Source organism: Pecten maximus, chromosome 8, assembly GCF_902652985.1.
Source record: "Pecten maximus chromosome 8, xPecMax1.1, whole genome shotgun sequence".
Classification (NCBI taxonomy): Eukaryota; Metazoa; Mollusca; class Bivalvia; order Pectinida; family Pectinidae; genus Pecten; species Pecten maximus.
In genome coordinates, this window is record NC_047022.1 from 11,500,508 (window position 1) to 11,515,045 (window position 14,538).

At 35.8% G+C, this 14,538-nt stretch overlaps 2 protein-coding genes across 2 annotated transcripts; both read left to right on the plus strand.

The window, feature by feature from the left end:
• Positions 1-5,747, plus strand: LOC117333279 (IgGFc-binding protein-like). Its single transcript, XM_033892503.1, has 4 exons — positions 1-101; positions 1,730-3,010; positions 3,408-3,435; positions 4,937-5,747. The coding sequence occupies exons 1-4, from the start codon at positions 63-65 to the stop codon at positions 5,194-5,196; spliced, it is 1,608 nt and encodes a 535-aa protein (XP_033748394.1). The 5' UTR covers positions 1-62; the 3' UTR covers positions 5,197-5,747.
• A 3,279-nt stretch (positions 5,748-9,026) lies between these two features.
• Positions 9,027-14,238, plus strand: LOC117332462. Its single transcript, XM_033891379.1, has 4 exons — positions 9,027-9,576; positions 10,711-10,768; positions 11,127-11,687; positions 12,683-14,238. The coding sequence occupies exons 1-4, from the start codon at positions 9,301-9,303 to the stop codon at positions 12,940-12,942; spliced, it is 1,155 nt and encodes a 384-aa protein (XP_033747270.1). The 5' UTR covers positions 9,027-9,300; the 3' UTR covers positions 12,943-14,238.
• The last annotated feature ends 300 nt before the right edge of the window (positions 14,239-14,538 follow it).

The window sequence follows — 14,538 nt, forward strand, 5'->3', positions numbered from 1 at the left end:
TTTTCAAATAGTTATGTTTTTTCCTGATATTGGCGAATTTATATTTACAGATAGCGGTTCTAATGGTGATATATTCAGCTCACGGTCTTTACATGCTTAAGGTATATATTCAGATAAATCAATTATGGTACCATCCTTTAGATAACTGAAATGATAATTTTGGATAACTTTTATTAGTGTCTACGAAGCAAATCTACGTCATATACAAGGTCTTAAGACGCAGGCTTGCATAACAAACTCTTGTTTCAAATAATGTTTATATGAAAAGGGTCGCATCAGTATTTCAGTATATATTGATTTTATGTCTTTATTGTGTTACATATATTTATCCTAATGATGATTTCTAGAAAATAATGTCGCCAAAACCGTCTAAAAACCATAAAATGGGTCCTTTTCGCGGGGACAATATTTTCGCTAATTCTCATGCCATATGATCTATGCCATGTGCGCAGTAATGAAATTTGATCCCTGAGATAACTATTATTTGGGATAAAAATGCCAACGCAACCCACAGTGCCGCTTTATCAGTGCCGTCCATCGCCGCTAACCCACGATCCTGACGCTCATGAACATAGACCGTGGGACGATTTGTACACTTTTCGTGTCTTCCCGAAAAAATATTTCTTCGGGAAAGACTACTAGTATTCAGAAGGTCGCTTTCTTTGGGGTTTCTGTTCGACTATATGTAGTAACGGCGTTCTCCACGGATTACCTTCCGATAGTGAAGAACTGTTTCAAATACATAATGTTAAAGACTTTAGAACATCAAACATCGACGCTATTAATAAAAAAATATTTGGAATTGTCTGTTAAAATCATTATATATATGGCCTCAGACCTCAATTAATTTCCCTCTATGTTATACCAAAGAGCATTTAAATTAAGATATTCCAAAATTTTGTAAAAAAAAAAAAATCTAATTTTGATATAATTATTTAGAACTATTCAAGTTGAACCTACAGTGAGCTGGAAAGTACCTCATGACCAGCATTTAAGAAAGATATTCATATTTAAGTGTAACCACCTCACTATATTGTGGGAAAATCCGGAAAATCACAAAATATTACTACTCAAGCCTTATAATCTCCGTGTGTACTGCCACACAAAAAACATAGTTAATGGTGTCAAAACAAAATCATATCACTAGTATGAATATTGCACTATAAATATGTGCCAAAATGTTGCACATATCTTTAACAGCGAAGTCACGAAAAAATATTTAGCAACAGTCCTGAAATGTCCATATGTACAAAATTCATGTACAACGACCCGGAAGTATAATTGTGGTATGAGGCTTTACAATCATTATTGGTGGCAGTCCCCATGACCGACATTCCCAAAATATGTTTCACGAAAGAAAAAAAATCCGAAATTTAATATGAATGGTGGTATTTGATTGGTTAATATTTTAGAGTCGAAAAGAGATTATCTGTACCTATCGCCCCCGGATTTTGTCCGTGGGAGTCAGGACTGTTGGTTACCGACGAAAAGTAACGTCATTAAACATGATTGTACTGTTCAAATTTGAAAATTTATGTTTAATATTTTCGTGTATTTTCATATCTCAAGAAATTCATTTTCATTTTTTTAGCTAAATTCACGAAAATTTAGACACAGATAAAAAAAAACCTGTGCGGATAATTCAGACCGGACTTGTAAATAGAATTGTTCAGGTGTGTATTTATTCTACAACTACCTCATAATTAGTTCTGATATTGTTTTTTTCCAGGATCGTTTAGATAACGTCGGGACGGACTTTGTACTGATGTTTATGAATCAGAAGAAGTCAGGTCTGCCTTTACAGCTGTTTCTAACGACACCCATAACTGCCCCTGTCACTGTGAAAATACAGACACCTGAGGATCTCTCTTTGGTACAGATAGATATGACACTTAAAGTATATAACAACAACACGACCAATGTCGTAATACCAGAGATACTGAAAAGTGAACTAAAATCTGAAAAGACATACAAATCTATCCTAGTGACAAGCGATGACGTCATTGTTTTATTTGCGTCAAATATGCAATTCAAGAGCACCGACTCTTGTGTTGTGTATCCAACCGACACGTTGTCTAATGAGTATATAGCTGTGTCTAGAGAATCGGATACTCCTAACCCTGCCTTTATAGGCTCCAACATTGGAGTGGTAGCTCTGGAGGTTGGTGTGGTATCCTTCTATTTACCAACCAATATATCGGTCTTGTTTGATAGCAGTACATATACAGGTGAGATGCATATCACTTTGAACAAGTATGAAGTGTTCCATCTTGTAACGACAGATGTTACAGGGATCCTCATCAAAGCTAACATTACCGTGGCAGCATTTTCTGGACATTCGTTTCTTAAGTTTGGGGACACCAGCGGTGACCACATGGAAGTCATGCTCCCACCTTTGAAGTCACTTGGCCGTCAATATATGGTAGTTAAGAAACCGTCGTACCAACATACACCAGAGCTAATCCGTGTAGTGAGTACAGCAGAACTTACAAACATCAACATAAGTTACAATTCTTCCAATTATGGCGTTGAACTACAAGGTATGGGGGCCTACTATGATTTTGACTTACCAATAACTGGTGCCTTAATCAATTCGGACAAGGCAATCCTTGTGGCACAGATTAGTACCTCCCGATGCATAGACGGGGTTGTGGGTGATTCATCAATGTCTCTAGCCTTCCATCCAGACTACTTGTCCTCGGAATATATATTTGGTGTGCCGGTCAAACAGGGCACAAACTTACATCAGTACAATTTATTAATCATTGCTGAGACGAAATATATCATGAACGTACTATTTGACAATATTCATTTAGATCCATTAGCTTCCTGGGTCAGCATATCAAACAGCGAGTTTTCGGTCGCGGAAATCGAAGATATCACAGAAGGTGAACATACGTTGTCAAGTGACGGGCCAGAGGCCAAATTAGCAGGCATTGTACATGGAATTGGCAATGGGGAGCATTTTCAGGCAGCCATCGGTCGGTATTTGGGAGTACCGCGAGATCAGGTGTGTATATTATAAATATTCTGGTATTTGACTGTTATGACTATATTGTGGGACAATTCGGAAAATCACTACTCAAGCCTTATACCTCCCTGTGTCCTGACACACAAACAAACATAGAAATGGTGTCAAAACAAAATTCTATCACTAGAATAAGTATTGCACTATAAATATATGCCAAAATTATGCACATATCTTAAACAGCTAAGGCAGGGGGGAAATAGCAACAGTTCTGAAATTTACATACGTACTACATTCGTGTACAACGACCCGGAAGTATAATTGTGGTCTGTTATGACTGATATTTACTAGGGGCTATGATGTATGAGTTCTCTAAGAGTTCTACAATAACATAGTTTTGTTTATATTTCTAAAGCTTACTTATGATTTATTTTTGTAGATCAACACGTCAAAGGATGATAACACTGGTAGGTATACTCAGAAATCGTTGATAATGCATGATAAATAATGAAATGTTTTATAATGTTGATTTCCTTTATTTCAATCCCTAAACACCTTGTATTTGTCAGGGGGGTGAATGTGGTCGCATGTCTCCCTGTATATCTCGCGACGTGTGTACTTCCAATGGCACAGACTGTAATAGATTTTGGTCATGGGTCAAATGGATAGTGTTCATTATTACTATTGAAATGTATAATGAACTATTCTAGCACTTCAAGGACTTCTGTGAGTAGGTATCTCTGAGAATATTCTCTTCAACATATAGAACGAGAAAACAAAGTCACAGGGATTAAATTGGATGATTAATCTGTACTGCTTTCTTGTGTTAAAAATAAACCGAATATAATACTTCTGTGAAATGAAATATTACCGTGAAGCAGACATAGGTCATTCCATTTAATCCCTTTATCGTCCTGATATTTTTTATGTTTATATTTCAATCCTTAGCGTTGATCCTTAACATTACTAATTTCCCCTTCTTTTCAATATATGTAAACTGCTGGACCACTGGGATTGAAAGTATGACATGCAAAATATTCCTTGTGCTCTTTACACTGCATACACTGACACGGGCAATGCTATTTAAATGCAATGGTAACTGCCGAGATATAGCTTCATCACTTTCCAGCAGTTACTTCGGTTTGACACTAGCAGTTTGATGTTGACAGGAAAATGCAATTTGATATAAAGACATGGATAAAATATATAAACGACGTGTTCCGGTGATCAAATCGTATTTTTATAAAGTATTACTATTATTTTTTTTAAACCATTGTTATTTCCAACATATGATATTTTCAATTCTTTGTGGTATTTAGTAGGAACAAGAAAAGGGTGTCTCTGCTATTATTATAATCATCATAATTTTGAATTTTTTGTAAAAATTTATAGGATGCGTTATGATAACTATGTAATAAAAAAAAATGCTTTTATTTTCATTTAATTTTCATTATTAAGCTTGTACTCCCTTAAAGAGTATTAAGGAAATCATTAGCATGTTCTATAAAAATGATAATTCAAAAAACATTATATGCAGGATCATCTTGTATAGCTTGCTGGCATGTTAAAAAAGCATGCACTTTCATTGCATTTTTTCTGTGTTCTTGGATATCTGTAATTTCACACCCAACGTTAAGTGATACCTGACAGAGGGTTCAAGTTGTTCGGCGTATTGATTTATCAAACTGAGTGTCGCTTTATGTGTAACGACTATTTTCTGTCCAAAACCACTTAAGTGACATGACAAGTTGAAGTCAAATTTTCCAAAAAAATAACAAAATCGGTGTTCAGAAATATCTTATTACCTCTTCAACGATTTTAGTTCAAATTTATTTTTTTCCTTTAAAACGGGGTTAGCAAGACACCACAGTACATACAAAAAAGATATACAGAAGCTTTCAAATATCAATATTGTAATTATCACAAACACACTATGATAACTATATATGTTTGCATTTTACTTCCCAGACCGCCTCCGACAGACGACGTCAGTGCAGAGATTCCAAGATTACCTACCGTCCGAACCCCCGTTCCACAACACGACTAAAGGATCACCGATCATGTGTTTGGCACTGTGTCTGGAGTATAGCGCATGCTACCTCCTAGCTACGAAACCCTACTTGGGAGGGGCTACCGATTCTGTTATCTGTCTGCTTTACACCACCGTTGGTGCTAGTGGACGTCTACGGTCAGAACACGGATACACTCTTTACAGGCGTTTTGCATGATCAGTTGATCAGCTGCATTTTTGGAATATGTGTTTCCATAATGTTTTTTTCATTGTTCTACAGAATGTTGATGCGGTTTATGAATATATAATATGGTAATAGATATATAAATATAACCATTTTCCTAAGTCACCCTGTAGATATGAAGAACGATGTTATTAGCAGCTGTGTATATTTCCATGATGTATATATCTCATTGAAATTGTTCTCGTTTTGACTCGTGAGAAGGAATCTTTAGCTAAAGATATGAACTTCATGAGAGCCTGAATCTAACTTGACACTTCAAGGACGTAAAACACTACTTAATAATTCAGATAACTTAAGGGAAATATGCATTACGTATAAGCGTCTGTCTGCCTGTATACTAGATGAAAATAAAAAGTGCTTGCCTTCATTCTTAAAAAAAAGTTCACGAAATGTATAACAAAATCATTTTTAGGGAAGTGCCAAAAAGCAATGCATTAAGAATTATAAAAGAAATACGTAAAAAGGTTTTTACCATATGAATCCAAAACATATGAAAAACAGATACAGTATGTACCGAAAACCGAATATGGATCTACATCATACAGCTTCTTCGTATTCTCGTATTCAATAAAATATAAATTGCATTTTATTCATTTTTTGTTTAGGATTAATCTTTTGATTTTATTGATAATTATTACTATTATATAACAGTGATTATGTTTCTGTTCGAGGTCTTCATCTTACACTGTACATATGTCACCAATCAATGTCATCACCAATGCTGCTAAACCGATATATAACGACAAAACTCCCCTTATGAATACCAGCATGAGATTTACGCTTAAGCAAGCATGATGTCAATATTTTCCTCGCGATACAATTCGAACAATCGTAGGTAAACCAATGACTTAAGCAAAAGCATACATTCGCAACCACTTAACATATGGTGCAATCGCTATACACATTATATGCATATACAGTATAACTCCTTTATAACGCCACCCGTTATAGCGCCAAACTCACTTATCGCCACACATTTAGAAAAAAACAGATTTCTCTCCACGTTAATACACCCGTTTTAGCGCCAAACGCGCTTATCGCCATCCGCCACACATTTTTCAAAACAAATGTTCAATTTTCCCTTACCGCACCCCCGATAGGTCCGCCAGGTAATTTCACTCGGCTAAAAATAGAATTGTGTATACAGCCGATCAGCAGTTAAAATCATGTGTTATCGAGTGAGACATTGTTCACACCCTGCACACTCATTTACCTTTAAATGTAATCACTGTGGTCAGTCTATTGTCCATGCATTTCATAACTCATTTTTACCATGGCTTCTCTCAAGAGAAAACGTACTGCGTTAGATATTGACAAAAAATCTCAATTAATCAAATATGCCGAGTCTCATCCAACGGCTACGCAACAAAGTATTTCCAATCATTTTTCCACCATATGGGATATTACCGTGAAACGACGAACTGTCGGTGATATTTTGAACGATAAAGCCAAAATATTGAATTCTGAAAGTGATTTAGGATCGCCAGCTCGTAAGCGTCATCGTTCTGCTCATCATGTTGATTTGGAATCGGCACTGTATGTGTGGTTTACTAACGCCCGAGCACAAAACATTCCAATATCGGACGATATTTTAAAAACAAAAGCACATAAATTTGGAGATGAACTTGGAATTCAAAATTTCTATTATTCTAACGGCTGGCTTAACCGGTTCAAAACACGACATAAAATTTCATCTCAGGTTATTTCAGGAGAAAGTGCCGGTATCCCAACTGCCCTCATTGATGAAGGCAGGAAAAAAGCTGCAGATGTTATAAAAAATTACGAACCCAGGGATATTTTAGAAGTAGGATGCTGCTGTCATTTTAAACCTCATATACATAATTGCCTTCTTTTAAGGGCCTTAAGGGATGCTATAGTTATCAATGGTTGTCATACTAGTAACAATGACGTCACAATCAATTCACGTTCAATTTCCTGCCAAATTTTATAGCGCCCGAAGGACCTGTCACTATCTCCTCATATTAACCAAGTGTGAAGCCAATGGAAAGTCAGTAGTCTGTCATGTGATGCACTAGCAGTCAATAACACATACAATACAAAGGGAAAAGAGGATATCTGAAACGTTTTTAATTTAGCTAATCAACATGTAAGAACATCTTCCTGTATCACGATACCATTTTATTATAATCAAACGACTAATCAAACACTCGGTGTATTTATGATTTTCAAAATAGTAATTAATGTGTTCATATTTACGGATTTACAATTTGCTCTAAACTTTTACCTAGAGCCGTAGAACAGGTGTTTCAAAAGCAGCATACACTACCTTATAAAGGTTCAGAGACTTCAGGATAAATATTCAACATATTAAGGAAGGAAAAAACTTGTTTTTTTCTTTAGAACGTTTCTATTAAATATTCCATGATTTAATGTGAATAGCAATGTAAACCTAATTTAGATGGAGTACCTGGTAATATCCTCCCCTACTGTTATAGATGACGCATTTTTAAGCAAATAATTAAAAATTGCAATCGATATCTTTATGTGCTGGCCTTAAATTATATCCATTTCGAACACTTAAGTATGTGAGTTGGTAACTTGGTAACGGAACCACGCAGTAGCAATGTATCGACATACACTAAGAAACTGGATTAGGTATGTATACACTACCACACAGGCCATAGGCACATAATCAGTGCTTCTATAAAAAAAAATTAATTGTATAATGATAATCACTGGACATTTCATTGGTTATAGATAAGCATTCATATCACCGTTTTAATATCAACATGAGACAATGTTTTGCATTCTTGTCCGTCCTAGCCTGCATGGTAAGTTCAGTTCTGAATTTTATTTCAATGACTGGTTTAAACGACATACGTATCCTTTAAAATAACAACATATCTCAATGAATATTACATTTCTGTATGTTTCAATTTTACAACATCGATGTTTTCTTGTAACTTTATATACATTTATATTTGTAGACTCTAGTTATTAGTACTAATGTCCGTGTATCATTCTATCGGTGTCGCCATTTTAAATCTCACTATGAGAATACGACTTAGACCTAGATTTGTATGCCGGGTGTCTTTATGGAATCAGAGGGCGATTTCCCTTCCGAAACATGTGGGTTTATTCCTGTAAATCTATATTTTTGACCTAACTTTACCGACATTAAGTTTGAAATTCGCTTTCGTTATTATCTCGTTATCCTTCATTGTTTCTGGTGTACTCAGATTGGTACGGCAGGTAAGCAGGGCTACCTTCCTAAATCAATGCTGAGATATGCGATTTGTTATATCTGGCAGTGAGGTTAGGTCTCGGCAGAAATAATGATATCTTAGCGGATATCTTAAATGAACGCTTGTAGACTTAAGTCCCATGTGAAATAAACCGCAGAGTATCACGCTGAACAACTACACGAATTAGGGGAACTCGTTTTCGATAACTGGACTGGGCTGACAGCCGGTGGTCAAGTAGCTCAAATAGTTAGAGCTTCCATTCGGAGGTCCGGGGGTCAATGCATGCTTTAAATTTGATGCCCAACTATATACCCGCGGAGGTGGTATAGGGTCTTGTGCGTGTCTTCGGGGTCGAAGACTTTGTTGCAGGAGAGAGGAATGTAATGGAGCTTGACTAGCTGAACAGTGGTAGCCAGGTGGCTCAAATTGTTAGAGCGATCGTTCATAGTTCTGAGGTCTCGGGTTGGAGTCTCGGTCTAGACGTTGCCTCCTCTCTATCATATAACATATGTAGGCATGAATGCGGAAAACATGGCCCTTATTTAGACCACGGTTGTTTCGGAAATCATCCGTAAATATCGTCAGATACATACATTTACACCCAAAACGTTCGTGTAAATCTAATAAATGTAAACATTGTCCCAAATTATAGCTATCCTAGCCATGCAATAAAATTTGGATACGCTTGATGATAAGTGCGCACACAAAACATTATCGTTAATGAATCGATATGGAGATCTATAACTATTTACGTTTCGTACTCATTGAAAAGGGGATGCTAATTCTAATAATTATTTACAATTCACATTACTAGGTACAATTTACACCAATAGCTTCAGTGATAGGCAAATCAAGCAAGGGCCGAAACATCATGAAAGTACTGATTTCCCTGATCCTGATCGAGAGCATGACATTAGGGCAACGAACACGTACGAGGGATATTGCTGCTGAAGTAGACGTGTACGCGTCATTACGGCCATTCTCTTTGACGGAATGTATCAGCCAGTGTTTACAGAGGCCGAGGTGTAACTCCATACTACTGGAGGAGAAGACCAAAACATGTTTTCTTAACAGAAAGATCGCAAATACATCTTTGATCTGGATCAGGGGATACAAGTATAGCGAGAAACCTTACTCAACAAACCAGGTGAGAATTATGTGTATAAACAATTGCACAGCTTAAACATATTCTATGTTCTTTAAAAAAATCACTATCCAAAAACAATAAGAAAACATTGGTGCCTTTTTTCTGTCATACCTTATCGTTTATTCAATCTCCTCTTGCTTTCCTCGATTTTCCTTCTTGCTCTTCATACTTTTAGCCCCAAACATCACTGACAAGTCGTAGATGGACGAAACACTGCCATTGTTTTTATTCATGTTTAGTATCAATTGGAAATCCATATTTGAAATTGACCTTTTTATTTTTCGCGTAATCGTAAAAGATATCCGTCTTGGTCATCGAAGATGACATTGGCCAGGCAATAAAATAAATCCAGAAAATATCAAGTTTCACACATGCATACATTTTGGTACTTTTATGATGGCTATCATATTTTAATCCCCCTTGATATTTGATTATCTATTCAAGTTACTGTTATGGTGGCTATCATATCTGTGCCCCACCCCGACTCCGATATTTCATAGCGTTCCCCGGATACTTAAATGATGGATAATACCATCATGCATATTTGTATCCCCATCCCCAGATAATTTTAATAATCTCCACTTATTCTTCTGTAATGGCTGTTTACCGTGTTGATCTGGTGTTTTATATATAATGCATAATTTAAAAGTTTTATCGTTGAATACGTCATTTTTTTTTTTAAATATATACCAATGAATATGTGCAGGTATAATTTGTCTGATTAACATAAATCACCTGTATATCTAATTATTTGTAAATGTGCTGTATGTACTGTACTTGGTCAGAAATAATAACATTAAAATTTATGAATAATCTATAACTATATGAAATGGACACAGTTGTAACATAAATATCAAAAGTGGAATATGGTATATAAAATACTTAAAGTAACAATTACAGATTCAACATGTACAATTTGAATGCAGGTAGACGTATAACCTGTATACATGCACCAATGTCTGTTAATAGACATGGACATACCTCACTATAAACTGGTTAGGTATGTGATGTAAAATTAATGTAACAATGCATGACCAGTAGTAATCAGCTACCTGGGATGTTTAAATTTTGCGGGTTTTTTATAATTATTTTTGTTAATTTCTAATAGCTTAAATGCCTTGTCTTAAATTTCAGAAAAGTGCACAAGAGTGCTTGTCTGTCATGAAGGAATGGGAAGAATGTAATAAAAATGGTAATAGTGAGATTTATCTGAATGAAGACATTAGTGTTATGGTATATATTTATATCCAAAATGGATGTTAATTTTGAGCATATCTACTAACAATCATATAAATGAAAAGAAGAATATGTTTACATACAAAACAAATTGAAATCGTGTAATTTAATAAGCTCAGTTCAAATTGTCGTCTTATAATTGAGTGCATCTTCTTAGATCGTTTATAATAAGTAGTATATGAATATTAAATGGTTAATCTCATTACGGCATAATATCGTGAGAATATGACACCAGTAGAACTTCTAAAGCCAATGTACCTTTATGTAATTTGCCCTTTGTGAGGAACTGTTTTAAATCATATTGTCTTATTCAGGAATTAAATATTCTACGACACTATCGAACACAAAAATGAACACGGAAATCCCTGGTTCTACAACACCTGCTAAGGCAACCCCCGGTACAACAACTGCTAAGACTACATCCGGTAAAGCGACTTCTTCTCCAACATCCGGTATAACAACTGCTAAGACTACATCCAGTAAAAAGACTGCTAAGACTACATCCGGTACAACAACTGCTAAGACTACATCCGGTAAAACAACTGCTAAGACTACATCCGGTAAAACAACCTCTCCAGCATCCGGTGCAACAGGTGATATTGCAACGTCAGAGGTAACAGCAACTGAGCCGACATCATCGATTACCGACACCACAACCAAAGCCTCTGTTACTGTCAAACAGCCGTGTCCATCTAATTACCGTGCAATCATTAGATTTGATCCACCGATCTGCTATCGTATTGAAATGGTTGCAGCCAATTTTAATGATGCTAAGTTGCTCTGCACGGCAGAGGGATCTAAGCTCATGCTTCCCGACAGTCGTGAGCGATTAAAAGCAGTCAATGAAGCCGTCTTTGAAGCGGCGATCGGAACAAGTAAGTACCTGTTATATTAAATACAGGAAGCAAAACGTTAAGGCTAGGCAAAGATGCACATCCATTGTTATTATTTTTCATAGAAATAATGCATGCTGATCAGAAATATCATAGTTATGAGTATGACTGACAGGTGTGGAATATACCTTTATGGTCTGTTGCGAAGTGGTATTGAAATAAAACAATGTATGTTCATTTCAACAAATTTTATTGTACAAAAATATGATCAGATAACAGGCTAAGCCTACACAGATGTAGTATCTTTACGGATGTAACAACAGCAGAGATGGGTGGTATTAAATCTACAACAGAAGGGCTCAGCTTGCAAGGCAATCTTCATGAACGACGATGAAGAATCTGTAGTGGCCTTGATTTCAAGTCATTGAGGGTGTAAAAGATCAACCATGCCAATGGATTTCGTGTTATTTAAAGCCAAAACAATAGTCTGTTTAAATGTGTTGTTCTGAAATCGGACGTTATATTGGTTACCAGGAATTCAATGTTTAAAGATGAATGAATGATATTGACCTAAGTTGGGGATCTTCGTGATTTCTACTCTAGAATAGAGTGCAGCCATGTCTTTGTATCCTTGTTCACCTTACTTTAAAAGTCAAGGCGTCATAATAAAAGAAAGCAGGCTGTCTTTGAGTTCAAAACAAAGTGTATTCGTGATATGCACAGACGAAACTTGAAAGCTATGTCGTGTACCAATCTATACTATCTGGATCACTTTTAAATCTATATATATCATCAATTTCACGTCTGGAAAACATTGACTTCACATTGTAGTCAAATAAATTGGGAAAGTCATGCTTGTACTTGTTACAGAGAGTTTGTATAGGCATATCCTGTTGGCCAATTCTCGTTAAACCCTTTTTATTTGATAGAAATAATTTTTGAAATGAAATGAAATTGCTCCTCTCGTTAGATAATTTGTTTGTACAGAATCGCTTAACATGTTTATACAAAACGTCTTGATTTTCTATTCTTTACAGCAACACCTCACATGATATGGATGGACGCTTCTCGTCCGCAAGGGACTTGGAAAACAAGTGACGATTATCATTTTAATTTTAACGATTTTCTGAGCTCTCACTGGAGCGAAAATCAGACGGATTCGGGCAACTGTGTCAGTATGCTTTTTACGCCACCAAGGGATATGTCTGGATGGCTGGCTACTGATTGCTCTGTAAAAGCCTGGTATATCTGCACCCCGACCACTGAGGATGATTACAGCTATCCCCAGTACCCTTGATCACGATACATGTAAAACACGTGAGTTTCACGTGTAACGTATTTGACATATTTCTTTGTGATATGTGAATGTTTCGTTAATGCATTGAAATTATAGCAAACGGTTTAACGGGGTTTTATGATTTTTGGTTTTATCTAAATCATTTCATCTGTTGAAATAATGTATTTATTTCTTTTTTATTTTTGGGACAATAACGGTTACAAGTACAGAAATTGCTATAATTGTTGGACATAATGATAATTATAAATACAATTGTAGATCAGTCATAATCATCACCATCAAATAACTATCGCCTCTTTTTTGCAATAAATGGTGACTAATAGGTATTACAGATATATATCGTACACGCTAGGGCGGGGGAATGTAACGACAGATTAATAATTCCGTCCAATATCAACACATACCAACTACACGATCAAGGCACCATTGAAAAGTAATGCCGTCATGTAACCAGGCATAGATAATCCCCTACCATAGCAACATATTTAGGTACTTACTAATTTTCCGCCTACATGACTCAACACAATGTTAGGTTTCGTCTCTCGGGTTGTAGTGTGTGTGTGTGTTTTTGTTTTTTGTTTTTGTTTTTGTTTTGTGTTTTTTTGTGGGGGGGGGGGGGGGGGGGGTGCTACCCCTCCGTGTAACAATACATACCGTCACGGCTCAGTATTTACAAATAACCCTCTACTGTAGCAATGCATACATTCAGTTTAAAGGTAAACTCGTTTCAGACATAAATGGCCAAGGTAAGTTATACAGGCGTAGTTAATACACCGATAGGTATTCAATATCTAATTTGAAGAGTTTTATTAATAGCAATCATTTTATGACCATGGGACCTTTGGGAAACTTTACTTATTGTCTTTACATTTGGTTACAGAAAATCTAATTCAGTAAACCATGTGATACCACAGAATGAATTATTGTAGGGATTTCCTAAGGCTTCTCTGTGTACTGATTTGTGTTTTACATAAACATCAGTCTATAAACAACCTAGTATCAACATTGCCGTGAAGGTAGAAAAGGTAACAGTAAGATGTTTTAATTTGCATATTACGGGACGAGTGCACATTTCACAAGCAACATAAAATGTGTACATGCATATATGTATAAACATTTATAACACAATCCTGCTTAAAAGGAAGTGTAACAGGTAGCATGTGGTTCTCTTTATCGCATTTCAAGTAAGCAGATTTTTAAATTGTAAAGGTTGGTTTGATAAGTATGTTATAAACACTGTATATTTTATCTGAATGGGTAGGTTGAATAACAATAAAAAAAAGTTTGTTAGATCTACCAATGGTTTGGTTATTATATTTACATTTATGCTAATCCCTGTCTTCCTTAAATGGTTACTTCCTTTATCTTCAACCATTTCCCTGTATGTTCATTTGAAAGAATAGTATCTTTAAATCAAATTCCTTTCTGTGATCGATTTGCAACCGATCTGACTTATAGTGCAAAGACTTGCCGTGACGATGGTCAAAAAGTGCCAAAATTACATAAAAACGCAATTCTCAATCAGAATCCTCGTTGCGTTTGATTCATTCGTAGCGCAAAGCAAAGCATTTGCATGATGTTTTAACACTGGGGCAA